The 24,083-nt window shown below is 33.9% G+C and overlaps 1 protein-coding gene across 1 annotated transcript; it reads left to right on the top strand.

The window, feature by feature from the left end:
- The first annotated feature begins 6,159 nt into the window (after positions 1 to 6,159).
- On the top strand, positions 6,160 to 7,967 carry LOC149181426 (protein AGENET DOMAIN (AGD)-CONTAINING P1-like). The gene is made up of 3 exons (XM_089414211.1): positions 6,160 to 6,591; positions 6,761 to 7,213; positions 7,941 to 7,967. The coding sequence occupies exons 1-3, from the start codon at positions 6,160 to 6,162 to the stop codon at positions 7,965 to 7,967; spliced, it is 912 nt and encodes a 303-aa protein (XP_089270337.1).
- Positions 7,968 to 24,083: the final 16,116 nt, after the last annotated feature.

The following is a 24,083-nucleotide window of genomic DNA, read 5'->3' as shown; positions in this document are numbered from 1 at the left end:
CTACCTAATTTTCACTTCCCCGGCAACGGCACCAAAATGTTTGGTCAATTTAGTGAAGTCTAAATTGCAACTTTTAAATGTCAACCCGGGGCTCGTAAGCTAATGAAGTGATGGGTATTGTATGTACTTAGGCAACTATTTCTTAAGTTTTTGTCGTTTTTAACTTTTTAAGTTCGTTTTCAAGTCTATTTCTCCTACAGTGATGTGATGGAAATGAAAATAAAGTGAGTGAGGTGTGTGTGATTGTGATGAGTTCTAGATGATTTCTTAAAGCTCAAAAAGTAATCTATAAGAAAGCTTTGAACAACAACTGAAATGAAATTACTCTTAAAGGAAAAATGAAAGCATCAAATAAAAGACTAATGACCTTGGCCCAGTGTCTATGTTGCTGCAAGAAAATGAAGTTGAAAATGACATCTACATTAACTTAAAAACAAAAGAGCAACTACTATAATTCTTCAATGAAATCTCAAGCAATATACAATCTAAGTGACAAATCACACTACTTAATTTTCCCTTAACCTTTCTGCCTTCAGATGGATTGATCATATAAGAAAGAGTTATGAGTGAGTTAGCAATGTGAGTCTTAAATAAAATAACCAAGCTGTGTTAGTGATATTTTGGTCCTTGATAAAGATATTGAATTATAAAGAAGAGACCATCCACAAGTAAACAACTTGATTTGTAAACAATTATGCAACTTAAAGAAATGATAACAAAGAAATAAAGGCTGCAAACAAAGAAGGTCAGCACCATTAGACAAAATGATCACAAGTATCACTAGCTGTGAAAAAGAAAGAAAAGAAACTGTCCCGGGCACCTAAGCAATCTGCAAAAACACACTGATCAGTCATGGAAAAATGCAGAAATATAAATGGACAGAATTCAAAGTTATATACAGCTATTGTACATGATCAAAACGCAGTAAGCAAAAGCATTCTGTACAACTATTATACAAAAGCTGATAAGAAGAAATGCATGAAATGAAAAGCACTGTACAGGCCTTAAGTAAACAGGGGCCCTCTGCCTACTCCAGCCAACTCAAAAGATCACTTAAACGCTCAAATGGAGAACAGTCTTCTCATATATTACGTTGCAAAATGGAAAGTACAGTGAGGTTCAATATTACATAACAGCAGCTAGCTAATCAGCGTTCAAATACACTTTATTTATAGCAGAAAAACCAAACTAACTTAATCACAAACTACGTTATTCTAACAGCTGTGTGAAGAACACGTAATCTAGCACAGTCCACGGATTTAGGCAACGATCGAGGTGGGTATTAAATCTATGGTTGGATTCGTGTTCCCCATCATCTGCGTGGTTGAGGAAGAGGCCAACTGTGCTTCACGTGCTCTAAACCGAACACGCAGAGCCGTGCCACCGTCAATTACCTTCGTTTGACCGAAGTTGCCCCCTCGTTGACCATGGGTGTTTACGACTGTTATGGCTGAGCTGGAAGGACACACACCATGTCCTTAGTGCCACACACTTGCCCATGTGTCCCTTCTGACCGGAGGACACCTGGATCACGCCGTTTAAGAAAACAGCTGCGGAAACTGGGATCAGCTGCAGAAACTACAGGTTTTGAACCAAAATTCTAATCCAACAACACAGTCATTAGCATAATTAATAAACCATGTAAAAGTCCTATAATACAATGATTTAAGCAAATTGATGAAGGAAATGAATGATAAAGGAAGGAAATGAATGGAAAAGGAGGCTGAGAGGATGTGAAAAGGAGTGCAGGTCTGAGGCTCAACAATGATCCTTCCACTTAGTTTTCTATTATGTATTTGGTTTACTTGGTTATAGTTCCTAGTGCTCACTTCCAAGGTGAGATAGGTCTGCTTTTCAGTTTTTGTATGTATAATTTTGGTTCTCTTAGTACTTTGTCATTTTATGTCTCTCTATGAGGAATTATAATTTGGATGTGGTTTTCTCTTCCCAAAGAAATAATGACTTAATATTTTCAATATGTATCATGTTCTCAAATGTTTAGAAGACAACACAATTTACCCCACAAAAAATTAATAATTTTTCACAATGACGCATCAAATAGCACCAAAAAAAGCTTCTCACTAGCACTTCTTCTCTAATATTTTAGCTTCATACATAATCTTTTCAATTTGGTAGTGAAGTAAGGAGGCACCCTAAAAATATTCTAACTAGCTCTTTTTTCTAATATTTTAGCTTCATACACAATTTCTTCAATTTGGTAATAAAAAGAGGCTTCCCTAAGCCTTGGATGCAAAGTCTAATTGTGTATATCTTTAAGAGTGGGGATAAAAGAATTCCCTCTAATTATGAGACCATTATGATTAGCAACATTTTATCCAAGTTGTATGGACTTATTTTGGAAAGGAAGATTAGCCTTTGGCCTCACATCCATGGTAAAATTTCTAAGGGTCAAGTTGGGCTTGGGAGATATCATTCAATTGTGGATCATCTTGTTACTCTTATGATTATTACAGAGGAATGCCACAATAATAAAATTGATCTCTTTTGTTGTTTTGTTGAATTTAGAAATCTTTTGACGTCATTCCTATAATAAGGGTCATAGTAACAAGATAATCCTAAGAGTGAGAGTAATTCTTGCTTTTGACACCATTCCCAAAACAAGGATCAGAGCCAAGAAAGGATTTCCCTTATTTCTTGACCTATTTGGTTTATACTTGATAAGCTAAATTGTATTTGGAAGATGCATATTGTATTTACCCCATGCTCATTAGTGGTCATAACTCTTGTCCTTTATGTTGATGATATTGTTCTCTTGGCAAGGAACCATTACAATCTCTTAAAGTATCGCAAAATCATCCAAAAAATTTGTCCCAAGAGAAGTATGACTATTAATATTAACAAAACTAAGTTCATGATAATTAAATTCGAAAAGATCAACCATGATACTTTCATTTATGACAATACTTCTTGCATGAATTTCCTTCGTACAAATATCTGGGAACCAACATCCATCATAAACTCAATTGAAATTATAGAATTTAGAAAAGGATAAGTGGCGGTTGGAAAGCTTACTATGGGCTTGAAAATAGTTGTAATTTAATAGATCTTTGGACTTAGGATAAAAAGAAGCTCCTCTCTTATCACTCTTGTTATTTTATATGGATGTGAGGTATGATGTTGCAGTATATCCAAAGAGTTGTGGATGAAGATTGAGTTGATCCAAAAGCAATTTATAACCTACTACCTTTAAATTAAAGTAAGTACTCCCTACCCTATCCTACTTATTAAAGTAAGTCTTCCCCCTTTCAAAACATGGTTATGACTAGGTATCTTATATATAAGAAAAAATTATACAACATGGATGCCAAGAGGTTTCCTATAATATTCACTATTGTTAATATTCATTTTAATAATTGTTGGCAACAACTCTTCCATGCTTCAAACAACTATATTGTGATTTCTAGTTTAAAAATATTCTCATTAGCACTTTAGTTTCCTCTCTTTTCTATTAGGGATGGAGTGTCCACTCTAAATGCTCCACATTTCAAAACCATGTGCATAATTCTCTCACTGCCACTCTTTTATATTATTTTAGCTTCATCTCTCTCCAATGATGGATGGAGTGTCCATTAGAAATATTATAGGATTCAAAAACACCTATACAATATATTTAGGGAAAGTTTTTAAATATTAGACATCAATTAAATTTTTTTAAGTTAAGATACAATGGAAAATCTATAAATGGATAGTTATATGTCAATGCAAAATCTACTTTCCTAACAACAATGCATTACTACTTCCATGAAGTCATTGCAACTTATTAACTTCATATAGATATAGATGGAGTTAGAGCGTCTTAATGCAGAATATTTTTCCATTAACCCTATACCTATCACTTTTTTTTCTAAAAAAACTTTCGGAGTACTTCCGCGTGGTCCACAAATGGTAAATTCTACATTGCCACTTCCATATAATCATTAATATGTATTAACTAAATATGGATAGATAGTTAGATTTCAAAGACATTTCCACCTGTATCAACTTATTACCACACGTTAACTACATTTTGATGGTGAATTATATCTCAATGTGTAATGTTTACCCATTAATGTGGCACCATTATACCCACCATTTTTGCCTCAACCATTCTAGATTTTCTTTTGGCACTTCCGCATAATTTGCTAAACACAATTTATGGATGGAATAAACAGTTTATGTTTACCCATTAATGTGGCACCATTATACCTACCATTTTTGCCTCAACCATTCTAGACTTTCTTTTGGCACTTCCGCATAATTTGCTAAACACAATTTACGGATGGAATAAACTGTTTATTAACCTTGATTACGGAGCCTAACATTGGGTGAATAAAAGAATCAAATCCAACTATGCAACTTCACTTGATGCTAAACACAATTTACGGATGGAATAAACTGTTTATTAACCTTGATTACGGAGCCTAACATTGGGTGAATAAAAGAATCAAATCCAACTATGCAACTTCACTTGATGCTATGGGCGATAAATTTCACCAATAATTAAATGTTTTTCACTTTAATTAAAAAAAACTTGATTTGACTCATTTCCACTATAAATTTAATATTTTAGAATAAACTATTTATTAACCTTGATTACAGAGCCTAACCTTGGTTGAATAAAAGAATCAAATCAAACTATGCAATTTCACTAGATAATTAGATGTTTTTCACATTAATATAAAAAAAATTTGATTTGACTCATTTCCACTAATAAATTTATTATTTTAGAATAAACTATTTATTAACCTTGATTACGGAGCCTAACCTTGGGTGAACAAAAGAATCAAATCTAACTATGCAATTTCACTTGATGCCACAATTTCACTTGAATCGCCCGATAATTAGATGTTTTTCATTTTAATTAAACAAACTTGATTTGACTCATTTCCACTAGTAAATTTATTATTTTTAATGTGGTGCAAAGATAATAATTGCTAGATGGCCACATCCATATACTTACCAACATATGTTAACTAAATATAGATAGATAGTTAGATGTCAAAGAGGGTGCCACTTACATCAACTTATTACTCCACGTTAACTATATGTTGATAGTGGGTAATATCTCCCTTTCTTTTCTTTTTTTCCCTTAACGATTCTAGATACTCTCATGGTACTTCGGCATAATTTACGGAATACAATTTACTCATGATAAATAAAATAAACTATTTATTAACCATGATTATGGTGTCTAAAGAGGAAATAAAAATAATTAAATCCAACCACACAGTTTTGGAAAAAATATATATCCATTAAATAAAATTAAATAAAACTTCATATCATGAGAATAAATAAAACTTCATATTCATTAAATACAGTATTCTCTAACAAAACCACAATTTCACCTTGAAACATCTCTAAATAATTCGATTGAAGACGGCATTCTCTAACAAAATCACAATTTCACCCTGAAACATCCATAAATAATCGGATACCTTTCCCCTTAATTGAGAAACAGCCTGATTTGGCTCATTTCCACCTTTAAATTTAATAGTTATTTCTTTGAATACATGTAAAACCACTCTCGTTCAACATTAAAAGTATCTTAAGAATCATTTATACCGGTAAATTTACCCGTTATTTCTCGTTGAATCACCCTTCTCGAAAGTTGTAAAAAAACATTTTACTCGATCCCCACATCAGCCGAAACCACGGCGTGGGCGTTCCTCACACGTATGAAGGTTTGCTCATTAAAGTTAATAGTCAACCCCGATAGGTCGGCTTTTGCATGGCCGGCTGCATATAGGGGCCGCTGAAACCAAATATATAACTTGTGGTGCAACACATTTGTTCGATGCTTTGCATTTGCTCGACGCTTTGAAGTCGGAAATAACAGGACAGGAGAGGAACACAGCGGACGGTCGGATTGAGGTATCTCTGCGTCCATATCATTGTAGACATTTAGACTGTATTATTATATTTTCTGTAGAGAAGAATTCCTATGCTGCAGTGCAACTCTCCTTGAATGGGATCGTTGAGATTCTTTCATGAAGAGAATGAGATTATTTCATACAGAGATTTTAGGTGTCGGGATTGACTTGGGTGTTGTCATTGGAGCTTGATATTGATACCCATTTCTTCTGTTTTCGCTGATATTTTGTTACTCGTAGTCCTTGTTGATTGGGAAGTGGTTTTACAGGGTGGTTTTGGGCTGCAAAGATGCAATTCGAGGTTGGTTTGCAAGTAGAAGCGTGCAGCTTCCAACGAGGTTATGAAGGTGCCTGGTTTGAGGGCATCATATTGTCCTGCGAGAGGGACCACTGCAATGTAGTCTTCGAACAATACAGAAATGAAGATGGGAATGGGCCTCTGGTAGAGGAAACAGAGTACCATCTATTAAGGCCACGCCCTCCTCCGACCACCTTAAGAAATTGGGCGGTTGGCGATCTGGTGGAAGCAAAAGAAAATGACGCCTGGTGGAGAGGTATTGTGACGCAGGTTCTACCTGCCCAGCAATACCGTGTAGTATTTCCAGATACGGCTTCAGAGAATATATTCCACCAATCCAATATGCGTGTAAGGCAGGATTGGGAGAATGGAAAATGGCATCTTCCATGGGCATGGTTATCGCCAACGCCGTCGCGCTCACAAGTAAAGCTTCTTTCTTTTTCTTTATTCACTTCTGTGTTTATATTGAATTTGAAGTATGAAAATCTTAAACTCTGAAACTTGTAGTTTTAGCATTTATATTAAATATGAAGTTCGAATTGTAAGCTTAACAGTTGTTATGTTCTTTGTTGATTGGGAACTGGTTTTGCAGGGTGGTTTTGGTGCTGCAAAGAAGAAATTCAAGGCTCGCATGAAAGTAGAGACGTGCAGCTTGCAGCAAGGTTATGAAGGTGCGTGGTTTGAGGGCATGATAGTGTCCTGCGAGAGGGACCACTGCAATGTACTTTTTGAGAAATACAGGAATGAAGATGGGGATGGGCCTCTGGTGGAGAAAACAGAGTACTATCTATTAAGGCCATGCCCTCCACCTACCAACTTAAGAAATTGGGCGGTTGGCGATCTGGTGGAAGCAAATGAAAATGACGCCTGGTGGAGAGGTATTGTGACGCAGGTTCTACCTGCCCAGCAATACCATGTTGTATTTCCAGATACCAAATCAGAGAATGTATTCCACCAATCCAACATGCGTGTAAGGCAGGATTGGGACAATGGAAAATGGCATCAGCCATCGGCATGGTCATCGCCAACGCCCTCGCCCTCACAAGTAAGCGCCTCTTTCTTTATTCACTTCTGTTGTGTGTCTATAGTGAATTTTTCAGTGTAAAACTTGCAACCTTAGTTTGTTTATATTGAATTTGAACTATGAAAATTTTAGACCTTAAAAGTTGAAATTTTAGTATTTATAGTAAATATGAAGTATGAATAGCAAGCTTAACGGTTGATAAACATAATTACCAACTATCAAAAAATGTTTTTATTAAAATATGCGAGAGTTTAGGTTTAAATACTAAAATTTTAGATAGCAATTAAATTTTGTGAATAATTTTAAAGAATAATCTTAGTAAATTGCAATATTCATTGTGAGATCTACATAAATAAAAAAAAATTGGAATGGTATCCCATAATATCTTTTTTCAAATTGTAGAAAATGTAAAAGAGTAACTCTTCAAAGCAAACAGTGAAATTTGGAATTCCATGTTCATATATAGAGTTAGTGTTTTGGCTTGTTTTTTATTTCTTACTTTGAATTGTTATTCAAACTAATTGTTTGATGTTACATTAGGTTGTTTGAATGTTTGATTTTTTAATACAGTGAAAAATTAATTATGTTTTGAATATTATGTTTTTTTCCAATATTTTTTTATGATATATATTATTAAAATTTCGAAAGCATTATATTTTTGATAGTGTGTTATTTTCAATATTGTATGTCTAATAATTTAAATATTTCTATAGTGTAATAACTAATGTTACTTGATTTTCTTTTGCAGGAAACGGGGAACCATTTCACGAATTAGAAGTGAATGCATATCGCCCTGTGTGACAAGTCTTTCTGGTTATAAAAACATTAACCTCTGAAAAAAGTCTTTGTTGTCTAATCTCAGGGTTGCATTACATATTACTCATGAAGAATACTTGCTTGACTTGGAAAAGCTCAATCTTATTTCTAGATTTAAGATGTGAATGATTTGAACTTCAACGTTAGTTGTATATATAGCTTCTCTTGAGAGAGACAATTAATATTCATTAGAGATTTTAATCAAATGGAGATTTTGTGAGGACCTGACATGATTTTTATCAATACATAGCACATCTCTTTATTTTTATATAATCTTTATATTTTCAATGAGATAATCTATATCCATATATAACACATTTCAAACATTGTATGTGCAATTTGACATTTCTCAATTGATGACATTTAAAGAATTGTGTGTAAGACAAGTTTATTTATTTTTTCTTGATTTAATATCTATTAACATGATTTATAAATAAATTGAGGATGTCATTGCTCATTTGTAATTATTTACATTTCAAGAATTTAAAGATGATAGGCTTCATGTTGTGATGATTTATTATACTAATTTGATTCTTTATTTTAGTCAATCATGTAGTAAGGATAGGAAGTTTACACTAAGGATCTAACCTCAAAAACATTTTTAATTTGTATAGCAAGAAGTTGATTATTTGTTTGATATAACTTGAGTTACAAGATTCTAGAATTCCTACAAACCTGTAACACCTCTTTATCCTACCTATCATGCACTTCAAAAATCTTGTTGCCTTGTATTTAATGTAAAAAACCCAATCATTCAATGTTTACACCACCTTTCACACAACTTACTAGGCTTAGTTTGAGCTTGGCACAATCCAAATCCAATATTATGATGACATGTATTCCCTTTCCTAAGTCTCGCTCTACCATGTTTGCATATGTTTACAATGGAGAATTTTCCAAGTCTTTTTTCCAACACAAGATGTCAATGGTGGGATAGGTGGAACTCTTTCCCAATAATATTAGAAGATCTTCCTAATACTGATGAAAAAAATGGATTGAAGGGCCAATTGTTTTCATGGATTCCTACCTTAACAATTTTCACAAGTTACATGATAATAATAAACATATAAGGTGCTTGCATAGAAAGGTGGAAAAACAATAGTATAGCAATAAATGGTTTATGTTAATATATTTTATTGTCAAAATATATTTCCATTATACATATGTCTCATCATACAATTTTTACTCCTTTTTTTTTTCTTTTCAGTGTCTTAGTTTGTGTGAATTTCATGATTGCTTAATCTATTTCTTGATTCTCTTTAATTGTCTTCCATATCCTAATGTCAATTGAATATGCATGCTTTGAAGTGTTGTACATTCATGTACTTTTCATGAGACATAGTCTAATCCAAAGGAGCATCTATTACAATAACAAAAAGGGTTAAATCAATATGGTTAGTTATTATTCATAGAAGTACTTTATTAATAAAAATATCACTACAATGTTCTTTACTAGGTCAGCTAGTCAAGAACATTGCTTTGGCTACCATGTGTTCATTTTCTTTCTCAACATCCTCATCCTCATGCCAAGTCATTGAAACAAACAAATTTATAAGTACACCATATGTATATAAATATTAATATTGATAATCCATACTTTTTATTTTATAGGAATAATACCATCATGGCTAGGTTTCATACCACCACCATTGGGTTGCACTCCACCATCATTGGGGTATGTTTCACTACTAGCCTCATTAGTGTTGTTTTTCTCTAGCTTAAAACAAATAGACACAAGTAACTAATAGTTAAATCCCACTGATTTTATTTGCCATGTCATTCAAATGGGAGGATTTTGTTTTCCTCATGCTTTGTTGACATTCAACCATGGCTTCAAAGTCAAACTTGAAACTAAGCCTCAAGCTTTCTTTAGTGGTCGTAGTTTTGAAGTGAGCCCTTTTCATTGCATAAGATCACAGATTTATTTCTAGATGCAATTAAATACAAGTTGGATGGTTATAGGAACGATATTTCTTAATTATTTAGTACTTTCAATTTGTGCTTTTAGTTTCACGTAACCACCCTCGACATGTTTGTGCTTCTAGTATTTTTCTAGCCTTTCCTTGGTTTTTTTTTACATGTCTCACACAGTACAAAAAGTTTTAACTAGGTTGTTGGGTGAATTTAATGATGATAAATTCAGAGCATAATTATGTCAATCGAGGAGTGTAATCTTAGGGGAACTACACTATATGTGCATAGGTATGGAAAATAATGGTTCTACTATCTAATTACTACAATGAGGATTCTATCATGTATTAGAGGTTTTCTATCTAGATAATAGACCTAGGGACGCTTGGCTATGTAAGAATAACCAAGTATCCAAAATCTTTAGGTCTTCCCTTCAATAGATCTTGCCTCTACACTTAGCAAAATTTGACAAAAAAGGATACACGAAGTTCTTACATATCACAACTCATTCACTGATCACTTATCTTCAAACATAAATCATACATGTAAAGTGACACTACATCAGTGGGTAACTTTATTAACCTATTAGATAAAAAGGAAACTAACTATGGTGATTATTAGGTATTTGATGCATGACCCTTTCCTTATTGACTATAGCCTTTCTCACTCATGAAAATGGATGGGCTTCCATAGTAATGAAATGATTCAATGCTTCAATATGACCTTGGTGATTTTTCTTACCCTTGCAAAGATCAAAAGAAATATGGAACAAAATACAGTCAAATAGGTATTCAAAGAACAAGAGCCATCACACCATGCATACTACTACGAATACTATACCAATAAAGAAAGATTTAGAGCACATATGTGTGGCTATATAAGACAAAATAAGCCCAAATGCATAAATCAAAGACTAATGTATTGAGTGTATCTTTTTAGATATTAACCAAGTTCGTATCTACAGAGAATATCAATATATCCAACAATATCATTACCATAATGGATTTATATATGAGAGAAATATATATAATGTTATGCTCATACTTATGAGTTATAGGCTTAGTATAATCAACATAGGGTTGATCTGCACATGATCTATACACCAAAGAAATAACACAATAAAAAACTCATATATCAAATACAAAAAACATAGATCTATAACAAACTCGGACCAAATGCGATTATCACTTACAAATCCTAGTTATCACACGAGTCAACATAAAATCACAAAGATGTAAAGAGGCAATGTATTAGGTTGGTGGGCTCTTTCCAACTGGCAACATTTCCCTAAGAAAGAATATTCAAGTCACTCTAGACTTGGTACACCACATGAAATCAAACAACAACAGTCTTATTATTACAATCCACAAATTAAATTGATAAAAATATGAACAATGTGATCATGTTTACAACATTAAAATAATGTTCAATCTCGTTTTTAATAGGACTCAGAGGTTAGGCTCCATTTTAATATATCATGAAATGCATAGCAATAATATTGAGATTAAAGGCCTAAACTAAACAAAATGTAGGTGGTATAATGACCCCTGTATATATTTAGGGTTTTATAATGACTAGAATCCAAACTCGAAATGGGTGTGGTTGTGTTCTCATCCAAAAATTTGGATATGCAAACCCTTTATCACACCATATCTTGCTTATGGTTGATCGCTTACATGGGATTCCAACTAGGCACTTGTTGTTGATTCTAATTTTGGTCTAATAGGTGGAAAACCGTCTCGGGGGTGTCACTAAAAATACCCATGTGGTTTTTTTGAATTCGAGGGTGCACATCTATGCCAACAATGGAGTGTATTTACATGAACCTACATGGGTTACTCAACTTTATTCATGACCTTCATTAGTGGCCCTAGTTAGGATTAATTTCTTAAATTCATTCAAAACCATACAAATTCAACAATAAATGATAATTTACATTGCAATACCCTTTTAATTATACTTTTCCTTAATTATGTAATAGGGGTTGTTGTAAATTCAATTGAAAGCATGTATTTCTGATCATTATAAGTACATGTGACTACTATATAAGTTTTTAATTTAGCACTTACTTCAATCAATTAGGTCATCAATTATACAAGCACAATGCACAAAAGGAAAAGAAACACTATAAATTAGGTTAGAGGCTAGGGAAAAGCCCTCAAGGGTAAAATCCATCAATCCTTTCCTTATAGATTCTTCATCGAAAAGAGAAATTGAAGTCAAACTAACCAATCATCTAAGTGTGAGGTTAGCCCTCTAAAATATATCATGTTTTGTCTATAAGATAGCAAACCAATTTGCCACATGCATATCCTTAGATTTCTCGTCCCACAATTCTTTAGGTTTCTCACATTACACATAAATAATACTCTTCCCATAGCTCATATTCCATGGAAATGGTAGTCTTCCTATAGCTCACATTACATATATATGATGGCCTTCCTAAATCTTGCATTACATAGAGATGACGCTCTTCTTGAAGTTCACATTACACAAAGATGATGGTCTTCTTAAAGCTTACACCACATAGAGAAAAAAATATGTCTCAGGTAGCTCAGATCCATAGAAGTGTAGTCTCACAAAAACCTCATATCCACAAGGGTATAATTCCATAGAAAACTAGGATCCACAGAAGTGATGATATGAAAAGTATAATCCTCAGAAAAATGGTATGTCATAGAGAGAGAAGGTGCCCAAAATGCTTGTATCATCACAAAATTATAGTGCCATAAGAAATTTGCATACCATAGAAGTATAGTGTTGTAGAGAACTCATATACCATAGTAGTATAGCTCCAAATTCTCTGCTGCACATGAGATCTGAATTTTTGTAGCTAAAAGGTGAAGAATAGCTACCAATATATAGTCCTTTTCTCATGTGAAGGGACACATCCTTTGGATAGGTTGCAGAATAAGAACATGCCCTTTTACATTTTATTTTAACCAAAATAAAACATGAATAACATGATAGAAATTAAAAAAAAAATCTTCTATTGTTTTTACATAAAATACATATTCATACAATGATAATTATGAATACTGAACCTAGTTACATTTCCACCACTCCCTCTTAACTAGGGAGGTATTCATAGTGACTTATCCAGATATTCTCATGTTGAAAATTTTTATAAGAAAGGATCCAAATTGATAACCATCATCCATTATAACATTATCATAACAAAGATTATCAAAATGCGAAGGCCTTAACATGTAAGCTCTATCTCTCCACTAGATCAAACCATAATGCTAAGAGGAATTCAATAGGACACCACCACCTCCCAGAGGCACATAATCCACCTACTTTCACCAAAGTATGTCCTCATATGACCATTTCCTAATCCATTGTCACAATAATTGACACAAGGAAAAAGATGGGCCTCCTGCATAGGTACAAATCAAGGCCCATTTGGCCATCCTTCAACATATTTTTATCTCTCTCTGCATTTGATAACATCACTTTGAGCTATAATGTGTTCATTAGGGAGGTTAAGGAATATTTGTCATATCAGGTAGCCTAAAATATTGAATTTGTAGAACAAAGAGCAATTATTGTGCAAAAGTATGATGGAGACTAGTTGGAGGAAATGTAGGAGACTTATTCCCTACATTAACTCACCTACAATTCAGTTGGCTATTGGGAATTTACTACACCCAGTGACTGGGAGAATATCAGGAGACTAGATCCACTTTTATAGGGGTTTTGGAGGCAAGCAATCCTCCTTCCAAGGAGGATTCTCCCTCACTCATTTTTGTATAAATAAAGGATCCTAGTCTGAGTGTGTTTTAAGGGATCTTAGTTCCATTGGGTTAGGGCCCAACCCAAACACTCAAGCCTCTATCTTGTATATTTCTGTTATGCATGTTCTTTTCTATACTTAGCTTAGTTGTCTCCCTTTTTCTTCTATTTATATGAAAACAAATTTCCTTTGGAGATTTATTAATCACTTTTCTTGAGAAATTTGACTATAGGCTTTATAAGGACAAGCACAAAAAGTATAGTCCTTTCTATGCAATATTAAGATCTTATTCTAAATTCAAGTCATCTTTTCCTTTGCATTTTTATATTTTGTAATTAGTATTTTTGGAAGTCTTTAGATCATGATGTTTTGCTAGTCGAATAACCACTTTGTGTGCAAGTGAAATCTATCAGATTGCAAGGAAAAGTAGCATCATTTCCATTGAATACTAACCAAATTAATTAACACCCTCCTTCCATTCCCATTCATTCCAATGGTCTGCACACATAAAATTACGTTACAAATTTACTAGAGATTGTTAGATTGCTTTCTCCCCTTGTGAAAGATGGGCTCCTAAGGAGATCTAAGCTTTGAAAGGTCTTCCACACTCTTACCCAACCTTCCAATTCCTTATCCCACCTTTTGGTCACTTTTAGAATCCTCAAACCACTCTCGGATTCAATATTGTAGCAATAGAGGGCATCCTATAACATCTTGTAGCAGTCTTGTAGCATCCTATAACACCTCACAAAGTCCATTAGAATTTGACCAAAATTTCTCCTTAAGCCTAATTTTTTCTTTGTACCCTTCCACAATGTCTTCTTGGCCTTGGAAACAAGCTTGAGGATATTAGATACCTTTTTGAAAACTTAATTTCATCACTATGGTTTTAATTGTGTAATTAGGGTTAGTTGTTTTAATCATCAATTCAATAACACAAAAGTAGTTTACATCAATATTTATTGAGAATTTGTTGGATTGTATAATTAGAACAAGATTTATTTTTAATGTAGTAGTTTAGGTATGATTTCATGGTATTTACTTCATCTAGTTAGATTAGGTTTATTTTCCCATTGTTTATTTTCTATAATATATTAGGGCTTCCCTTCCAAGTATTTCCTTTCAACTAGATCAAAGCTTTGTGTTATGCAGTAGGAAAAGAAATGTTTCAATTAGTTCCTACCTTGCAAAGTTTTCCAAATGGTCTCTACACATATCGATGTTATCATATGAAAATCGTACACTCATATGTATGCATTGAGAGATACTCAAAGTTAGTGATCAACACATACAAGGGTGATATTTTCGGCTGGAAACACCATGAGGACCAAAATTGAAAAGCTTTCCTACTTGGTTTAAGGTTAAAAAATTGGACCACGCAGTTGCACTATTACCAGAAATTTACGATCATGTGATTATTGGATAACGACACAGTCATGGAAAAGTCCAGTTAACACCTTGGGCATTGAACTTGCTTGAGCAATACTCCAAATATTGATGTGATGGGCTTATAAATTCTAGCCCTGATCCCCAAGAATCCTTAAAGGTAAGGAATTGGTAGCTCTCATCTCATTTATAAGGTGAACCACCACATTAATGAGTCAAGGAGAGGAGTAATGTCCAAAAAATATATATAAATACAAGTTATAGGAGAGCTAAAAATCAAGCATTTCAGTAAGAAGAGGATTTCATCATTGAGAGAGTCTTCATATTTCTTTGAGAGAGAGGGGAAGCTTACAAGGAGATTGGGGAAAGGAAATTCCTTGTTGAGGATTTTTTTAGCACCATTTCTCAAAGAATTGTCTCCAAGTGTCTTTTTATTCATCTGTTGTATCTCTTATACATTTAGTACTCAATAAAGGGAACTTTGTTCGATTACTTTGTTGATGTGTTTTCTTCATTAATCATTGTTCATGTGTTTATTTCATATTTTTAAGTTTATTTTTATGGATGCATTGTTTCCACTACTTTTTGTGCTTTGTTTATCCTTATTTTTCCACTAACAACAACCAATTTCTTGTATTTTCCTTGTAGGGAACAACCAACTCCAATGAAGGTTTCTTTGGTACTCCATAGCAACAAACACACCACTACAATATGGCGACTCCACTAGTTTCCTTTATTTAATCTAACAATTTCTTTTGCAGGACATTCTCTCTGCATTTTCACTCCATTCTGCTTTTATCACTTCTCTAGAATTTTTGCAGGCCAACGCGGACCTATTTCCATCTGAGAAAGTCACCTTCTCAAATTTTTGTGTCAATAACATAGCTTGTATGCAAGGCAAACATGTGGTCTGCATGTATTTGCATAGGAAAACATATGCGGTTTATAGAGAACACAAAAAATCATTGTAATTTTTCTTTCTTGGGTGATTGGTAGCCTTTAGTGAATTTCCTTCACCTCTGCATTTTTTTCCCAATTATTTCATATTTCGTAGCTTTTTTACTATTCATTATTAGTAGAGTAATTACATAGTATTCACTTTCAAAAAATTTATTTCACGCATACCTTAATTAAAGAGGAAAAGTAAGTGGCCATAATCCACACATTTTTTTCAAATTATTTTTCTATTTTTCACAAGTCACGTAACTTAATTAACAAAGGGTAAAGTCGACCATTATCCACACATCTTCTTTGAAAAAACAAATCATTTTTATTTCATTAGTTTTTGGACTAGGATCAAGTGCTTCTAAAGAAAGGGAGCATCCCTTGCCTCCCTTGCATGTCTCGGAATATCCACATATTATTTCTTTTCATGCAAGGAAAAATCAAAACTTAGTGTAAGTAGAATATATTGTAAAGGATCATCACATATCGACATCTTTTCACACTTTGTATGTTCACTTTACCACTTGCACACATATTACACTTCACACACTAAGCTCCTCTAAATTTTATACAAAGGGCATCTAGTTTCAGAAGGTTTTGTACTTAGCTTAGTTTTAGTTTACATTTTTCACACCATTAGTGAAGAAAGACTCCTAAAATTATCCATAACTTGAACATACTAGATTTCCCCATAGGGGCCAAAAAATAATTCATAGCTCATGTTAGGGCCATTAGGGGTATGCATCCCATAAGGTGCCATGGTCATGTTACATTTTTGAAACATAGAAGTTGACTTTTAGGGTGCTTCAAATCCTTCATCATTCCACAGAAAAGGCTACATGAGCACGTCAAAGATTTGATTCAGAGGGGGTTCAACTTAGTTCTAGTGTGTGTGGTACCATATGGGGCTACCCAACATCTATAATGCTTGATAATGGTAATCAATTACCAAGAAGCTAAAGACTCAATTGATCCAGTGGGACAAAGGTATCTTAGTGGCCAAATATAGGGCATCCTTTCCCAATATGTGGAGATGTGGGAAGAACTAAAGCCTCATTCATTACCTTTGTTGATTCTTTTGGTTGTCGGAAGCGTTAGCAGTTCTTTCGAAATGTAGCCCCAATACCTATCATAAAAGATACCTCCACAAGGCCCATCTACTCTGAGAGTCATAAGGAAAAATAGGTCTTAATAGGATCTTTTATCATATGAAAAAACAAACAAAAACCATTTTCCTTGTTTGATTGATCACATAACATAGATTAAAGGGAATGTAACTACTTATTTTTATTTTTTTATGTATGTTATTTTTCTTTCATACATATCCCCTTCCCTCATAACAAGAAGTAACACATATTCCACTTGACACAATAGGGGACCTTGCGCTTCCCCGCCACTCTAGGCCCTTCCAAAACCTCCCCCAATTACCAGGAGATTTGACAAGTCTCTAACTATTTAGATGCGGAAGAAATCACATAGCCACCATTATAGGATCATCCTTTATTGTTGCAACTTTGATTGGGATCCCTCTCCCTCAAAGTATTATAATGGTTCCAATTTCATGCATGGAACTAATAAACATTTATATAAGGAAGATATTTTTAATAGACCTGGTTTATATTCCATGCAATAAATGGGAATTATATAGGAAAAAATAAAACCTAGGTCATGGGACACGTATTCCAAGTCGAATGAAGGGAAAAACATTACATTGGTAATCGATTGTGGTTAATTATTTATTGTCTGTGGAAATTGGCATTGACATTGCCAAAGGGAAAAGAAAAATAAATGGAAATTAATTCAAGAAATAAAGGAAAATAAGAGAAAATGAAGATGAAGAGACAATAGTATGCATGCAAGGGAATTTGAAGGAAAATGAAAAAGGAAAGAAAAGAAAACAGGAGAGACAATTCTAACACACTCTTGGACATTCTAGCATTCTCACTTAGACAAGGTGAGGATAGGAGGAGAGAGCGGTTGGACATAAGAAAGACACCAACTAGCAAGAAATGAACAAGCAAGGAAAAGCAAGGGAGCACAATAGGAATTAGATAGTAGTAAGTAATGGAAGAAATCAAGCAAAGAGAGAGCAACTAACCGAAGGATTTTTTTAGGTAACAGGTTGCATGTATGATTATTTTGTTGGGATTTGAATGCATGGTTCATGCATTTGGTTTATTGGTCATTTTTCTATCATTGGCATGTGATTCTCCTGAATTGGCAGTGGTGTACAACCTTGCCTATGCCATTTCCTAGATAGCCATGACGTAGTGGGTTCTCTATTTGATTGAGCTTTGGATTGTCAGTAGATTATGGATTTGGGTTGAGGTGGTCTCAGGAAAATCCCAAGGGTTGGGATGGAGATGGTTTTCTTTGGGAAGCCCTTAACAGGTGGATAGAGACAAACAAATTCCTCTAGGTATGGTGAAGAAATTCCTCCAAGCTTGTGTTGGTTTTAGTGATCTATGGACTAGTTTAGGTGATATCACTCTAGCTTAAGGGTGGAGGCAATTCAACCTCTGGATTTCCTATTTGGTTATGTTTTGGTTTATCCCTTGTAATCCTTCATTTAGGATTGGAATATGGAATGGGGATGATTGGCTGAAAGAGAGAATTGGTTCAACCTAGTCTATGGTCGGGTGGTACGTGGAAGTCCCTAACTTGGTTGGTACTACGCATATGTTAATATGAGATATTATTTATTGATGATCAATGAGCTTAAGTTTTGATTTACTATTTTTTATATTACTAGTTGTCATGACTTCATTCTACTTAAATGTTGGTTGCATGCATGGTATATTTCTTATTATATGACATTCTCTTGATCTAGATCTAATTCATGGTTTGATGACTCGTGGTTGCTTTATATGAATGCATGCGCTAATCTTTGTTTCATTGCAGCTAGTGTGAGGGGTTACCAAGCCTTCTTAATGAATATATGATGAACTAATGAAAACAATGAAAAAACAATACATTCATGACCTACAAGTACCATAATCACACGGTGTTTGTAGAAATGAATAATTTCGACTCCCAACTTCTCAATTTCATAACTTTGGCATATGATGTCCATTTCTCTATCATAATACCTCATTTTGAATATCTCCAGTAGAGTCGAAAAGAAGAATCTACAAAACACATTGTGGCGCTTTCCAATATCTCTGTTTTCTGTGAAAATGTCGTTTAGACCCTCAAAATGACCTCGAAAGTTTAGGACCTAAAAAATTGCCAATAATAGAAAGTTGTGTTAAATTTAATGAAGCGAAACTGAAATGAAATAATGTTAGTTCATGTTAGGTTGATAACAATGGGATCATGTGTCATGGGTTGGTTGTAGTTAATTATGGACATGTGGAGCATATTTTCCATAAGTGCATCCTGGAAATCAAGTGATGCATAGTAACTCTTATCTCATGTTTGCCTTCTTGAGTAATTTAAATAGGGTAAATGTGGGATGAGGTGTTACAATATTTGTTCAATGATATTGGAATTATTTTTTATATAGTCAACTTTGAACATTGGGATTATTTTGCACACTAATTTCCACAAGTACAACATCCTATTTATGCATCCAAGGAATATGGAGCTAAGTAGGTAGCGTTGTATGAGTGTTAACTCATTAATGTTACCACATAGAAGATTTTTTGCATAATAACTTGTGACAAATTGAAGATTAGGGGGAAGTCATTGTTAAAGAGAACATGATGGGGAACAAATTTTACTCACAACATTTGTGATGAGATCATAGTTAGCCATGATTAAGGATATTCCATTTCTATGCTAATTGAGATAGAGATCAATAATATCCTCATATTACCTTCATCTTTATTTGTAGATATATACATGGATTAAGTTATAGAAGAACCAAATGTCTACATTTTTATAATAAGCATAATGTGTTTCTAAAACATTGTAGTTCCATGTTTTTCAATTTCATATATAATTTTTCATACAACTATTTCTCCTGTCACACTTTACACAAAAGTTTTCTGGAGGAATTTTATTCAAAATATTTTTTTTGTTTCATATGGAAATGATTAATATTAAATTATCATTAATGCATAAAATTTTATAATGTCCATGATGGGGGTGCACGTTGAGATAATAAGTGCGGGAGTAGGACAGGTAGACGGTAGATGATCCAAACAAGAGGAATGATGTGTGGTTATAGAAAAATTATGGCCACCCCAAGTGATGTGAGTGGATTGAAACCATCTAGAAGGTGGCTAAGTTTTATAATAATCATCATTTCACCATGTTAATCTGTTTTTGGATGTTGGGTATGGTAGTGGGGATTAGAGAGTTTGAGGCAACAACGTATGCACAAGCTGTTTCCCTGTGGATGCCCACTGGTGTTAGCCACGTGGGATTCACTCAATGAACCTCTTACATAGAACACGCGTTCATGGCATACTAAACAATACACGTAATTTGACTACATATTAGAAAATACCTCTAAAAAACACTTTATTTAACCCCCTACCAATACTAACACAATACACCTTGCCAATTTAAAAAACCCCTACTTGCACTAGATATTGTAGGTATCCATTTTTTCATTAACATCTTTTATACCCCTATATATATATATATATATATATATATATATATATATATATATATATATATATATATATATATATATATATATATATATATATATATATATATATCCCTTATTATTCATTAACAATGGTAAGCATATTATGCACCTAGAAAGATTAACCTAAATACTAGGTAGCTGAAAACTTGAAAGTTTCAATAAAAAAGAGATAGATATAAATTGGTTGATATAAAAATACATACTGTGAAAAAATTAAAGAGAAAGTACATAGATTTTAACTCTCAATTGTATCTATCTTCCATTGAATACTGAAAAACATACACTACAACAGTTCAAAATAAAGCCTCAGTAACCAACACATTGGCACACCGTTCATTGGGCTTATAGAATAGGAAGAGGAGAGAAAGTACAATGAATATGGACACATGAAAAATCCTATTTGGTTGGACTTTGTCAAATAATAGCCCTAACCTTATCACCTAGTGCACCATAGTTGCATGGTAAGAGTGCCAAGTAAGTGTGTCTCCATTAAAAGATGAAATGGAGCATGCAATCATGTATGCCTTCCTCGGGATTTTTCCTCCACCTAAGATGGGAATTTCTCACGCATAAGTATTATAATTGAATAAGGATATGAACCCTCTTAGTAAGAATAGAAGATTCATGCTAAAAATAACAAAAGGAAAGATCTAATAATAGAAAGTATCTATCCAAAACTGAAATTTCTAAATTTGAAACAACATCTAAACTAGAATTAATTAAAGGTGTGACATGTGTGCTCTTAGCATGCATGCACCCTCTTCCAAACAATGTTCTATTTCACTATATCTTGTGGCATGCATGTTACCTCTACCAAGCAATAGCCAGTATCACTACTTCCTTCACTTACATTCAACCTATTGATCATGTAAGGAAAGGGTGAAGACTCCATAAATGTTGTCTTCTCTACTGCCCCATCATTGGGAGGATCACTAGCTTAGCAATAGGTAAAAACTATTAACACACACATTAGACATATATCATATAGGTATTAGTGATGTGATGCATGTTTGTTCTAGGGAAAGGTTTGTTACGAGTGAGAGCAAAAGAGGGAAGCAATAGTAGACGTGGGAACTAGGAGTGGAAGTAGGAGCAAGGAGTGACATTTTAAAAATCTCCGAGGTTGGGAGCAATTTTGGGAGTGAATTTTATATAATATATATTTTTATATATTTTGTTGCATGTATGTCAACAAAAGGTTGTGGAATGATTATTTTTTGATTAAAAATACATAAAGACATGGATTAAACCATATAACACCATTCAACTAGTAGTTACAATTTTCATCAACCATAGGTCCACAATACAAGTTCTCATTTATATAAGATGTAAGGGTGAACATAACCAAAATAACATCGAGTGCAATCCATCTCTTAATCAAAAATACATCAAAAAATAGGCTCTCAATGACCTCTATCATCCAAAAATCATGCTACAACAAATACCTACATATCATCAAAATCATTTCCTATCTTGGGATTTTTGCCATCAATTTCACCCTCTAAGCATTAACATAAGATAGAAAAAATGTAGTATGTCAAGTCAACATTTTTTTTGAATGATAGTTACATTCTTAGAAGGGTCATGATAGACGAGTTTGACAACCAATTTCACTAACATCAAGGTAGTAACATAGAGGTTGTGGTTCTCTTGATTAAATATGAGTTTCATACCCTAGTACATGACAAAATCTAATGGAAACATTGCAATCTCCATAACCCTGAAATCCTCAAAAACTAATAAGTTTGTTTGAATTTAAGTGAGATCTAAAATTTTACTTTCTCCATATGAAATATAATGAGGTTGGAACCACTCTCAAACTATGGACCTACTATTACCATAGTCTTTTATTTCTCCCTCCCACTCTCAATACTCATACAATACTACTAAACTCTATTTCTCTGTTTTTTCCTCCGCGTGGCGAATGTATTGTGTAAAAAATACCTTATAATACACATATTGATATACAACATATAAAAACCCTTTACCCCCTTATTATTTTCTCAATATAATATTTTGTTTATTTCTCATTTTTTATGGCCCAATATAAGCACATGTGATATGTTATTTCTTTGTCAGTGAAGTCCCCATGGTGTTGGCTTGAACATAAAAAGAAGTATTGATGGCGAGGAGTTTGTGGAATCAAAGGGTCAATTCCTGGTGAGGGTGAGAACGATTTGGGATCCACAAGATAGGAGCAGGGAATGTGCCATAGAGATCGTAGTAATTAAATTATGCACCCATGTGAATTAGATTGGTATGAAATTTTATTGGGGCTTTGTTGTTCAATTTCTAGTTGGCTATTTTTGCTCTTTCCTTTTCTTGGTGTTGGTATGTAGTATATTTGTATAGTGATTAGCACTTCTTCTATTGCTGGTATGGTGGCATGGTTTCTCTAACTATATTGGGATGAGTTTGGCGAAGCCAAGTGAAGAGTGTTAGGTGAGGTGTGAGTTTGGTGTTCCCAATTGATTGTGCTCTTGGCGTAAATTGGCAGGAGGACACTCTAATTCGGTGGGTGTGGTCTCTTTGTGCCATGTGTGATTTTAACATTGGTGTGGGCCTCCCTTTGGGAAGGCTCCGAGGTTTGAGTTTGTGAGAGGAAACGAACTTGCTCTGATTTTCCATCATGTTGAGGCAGATGGGCAGGACTCATCATGGAGTTAGCAACTGAGGGAAACTTGTGGACTGGAAATGTGAGAGGAAGAGCGTGAAGAATAGGGTGGAATCTTGGAGGAAGAGGTTTCCCAAGGACGAGACCCATTGCAAGGAAGCATGTTGCAACCATCGACACCCCAATCAATTGCAAAAAAATTGCATGACATCCATGCAAGGGTTGACATCCTAATGGAGCAAAGTTATGCTAACATGAATGAGGTAAGTGCTTATGTTAATGATTTTATGCATTCATAAGGTGAAATCTTAGACTGCTTAGATTTAGTTCGCCACACTCAATGTATATATGACGAACGATTGGATGAAATTTAAGCAAGGCTAGCACACATCGTTTTTGATATCCATGGAGGGAACTATCAACCTATGGCCCTAGGAAATGCTCAGATGTTGATCCCTTCGATGTAGTATGGTTGTTGTTTGTAGTTTTTGTGTTTTGGCTATATTTTGGTGGATAGAACCTATATGCCTTTCAGCCTCGTGGAAGATCAATCTCTATGTTTCTATATTTTGCACTACGCTCTTGGCCAAAAATTTTGGTCTGAGTGAGGTCACGAGAGAAAGGAATTTTTGTCACCAATGTAATCGATTTTTGACGAATTAATATAAGCACTTTGATTAACAATTTTCTTTTGCTTAATTAAATCTTGCTAAATAAATAGATTGTAAATATGTATATTTTAATTGATAAAGAAATTTCTAAAAATAAACTTTGTAAGTGGTTTGACACAACCAAAATTTATTAAATACAAGCAAAAATGAAGTAAGACGAAGTGCTAGTGAGAATTTTTTTAAAGTAATTGTCACAGTATTGATGGTTG

The sequence above is a fragment of the Pinus tabuliformis genome, chromosome 3_2 (genome assembly GCF_031772625.1).
Source record: "Pinus tabuliformis cultivar Carrire ecotype Pingquan chromosome 3_2, CPIR1, whole genome shotgun sequence".
NCBI classification, from domain to species: Eukaryota; Viridiplantae; Streptophyta; class Pinopsida; order Pinales; family Pinaceae; genus Pinus; species Pinus tabuliformis.
This window is presented reverse-complemented; position numbering and strand designations above follow the sequence as displayed.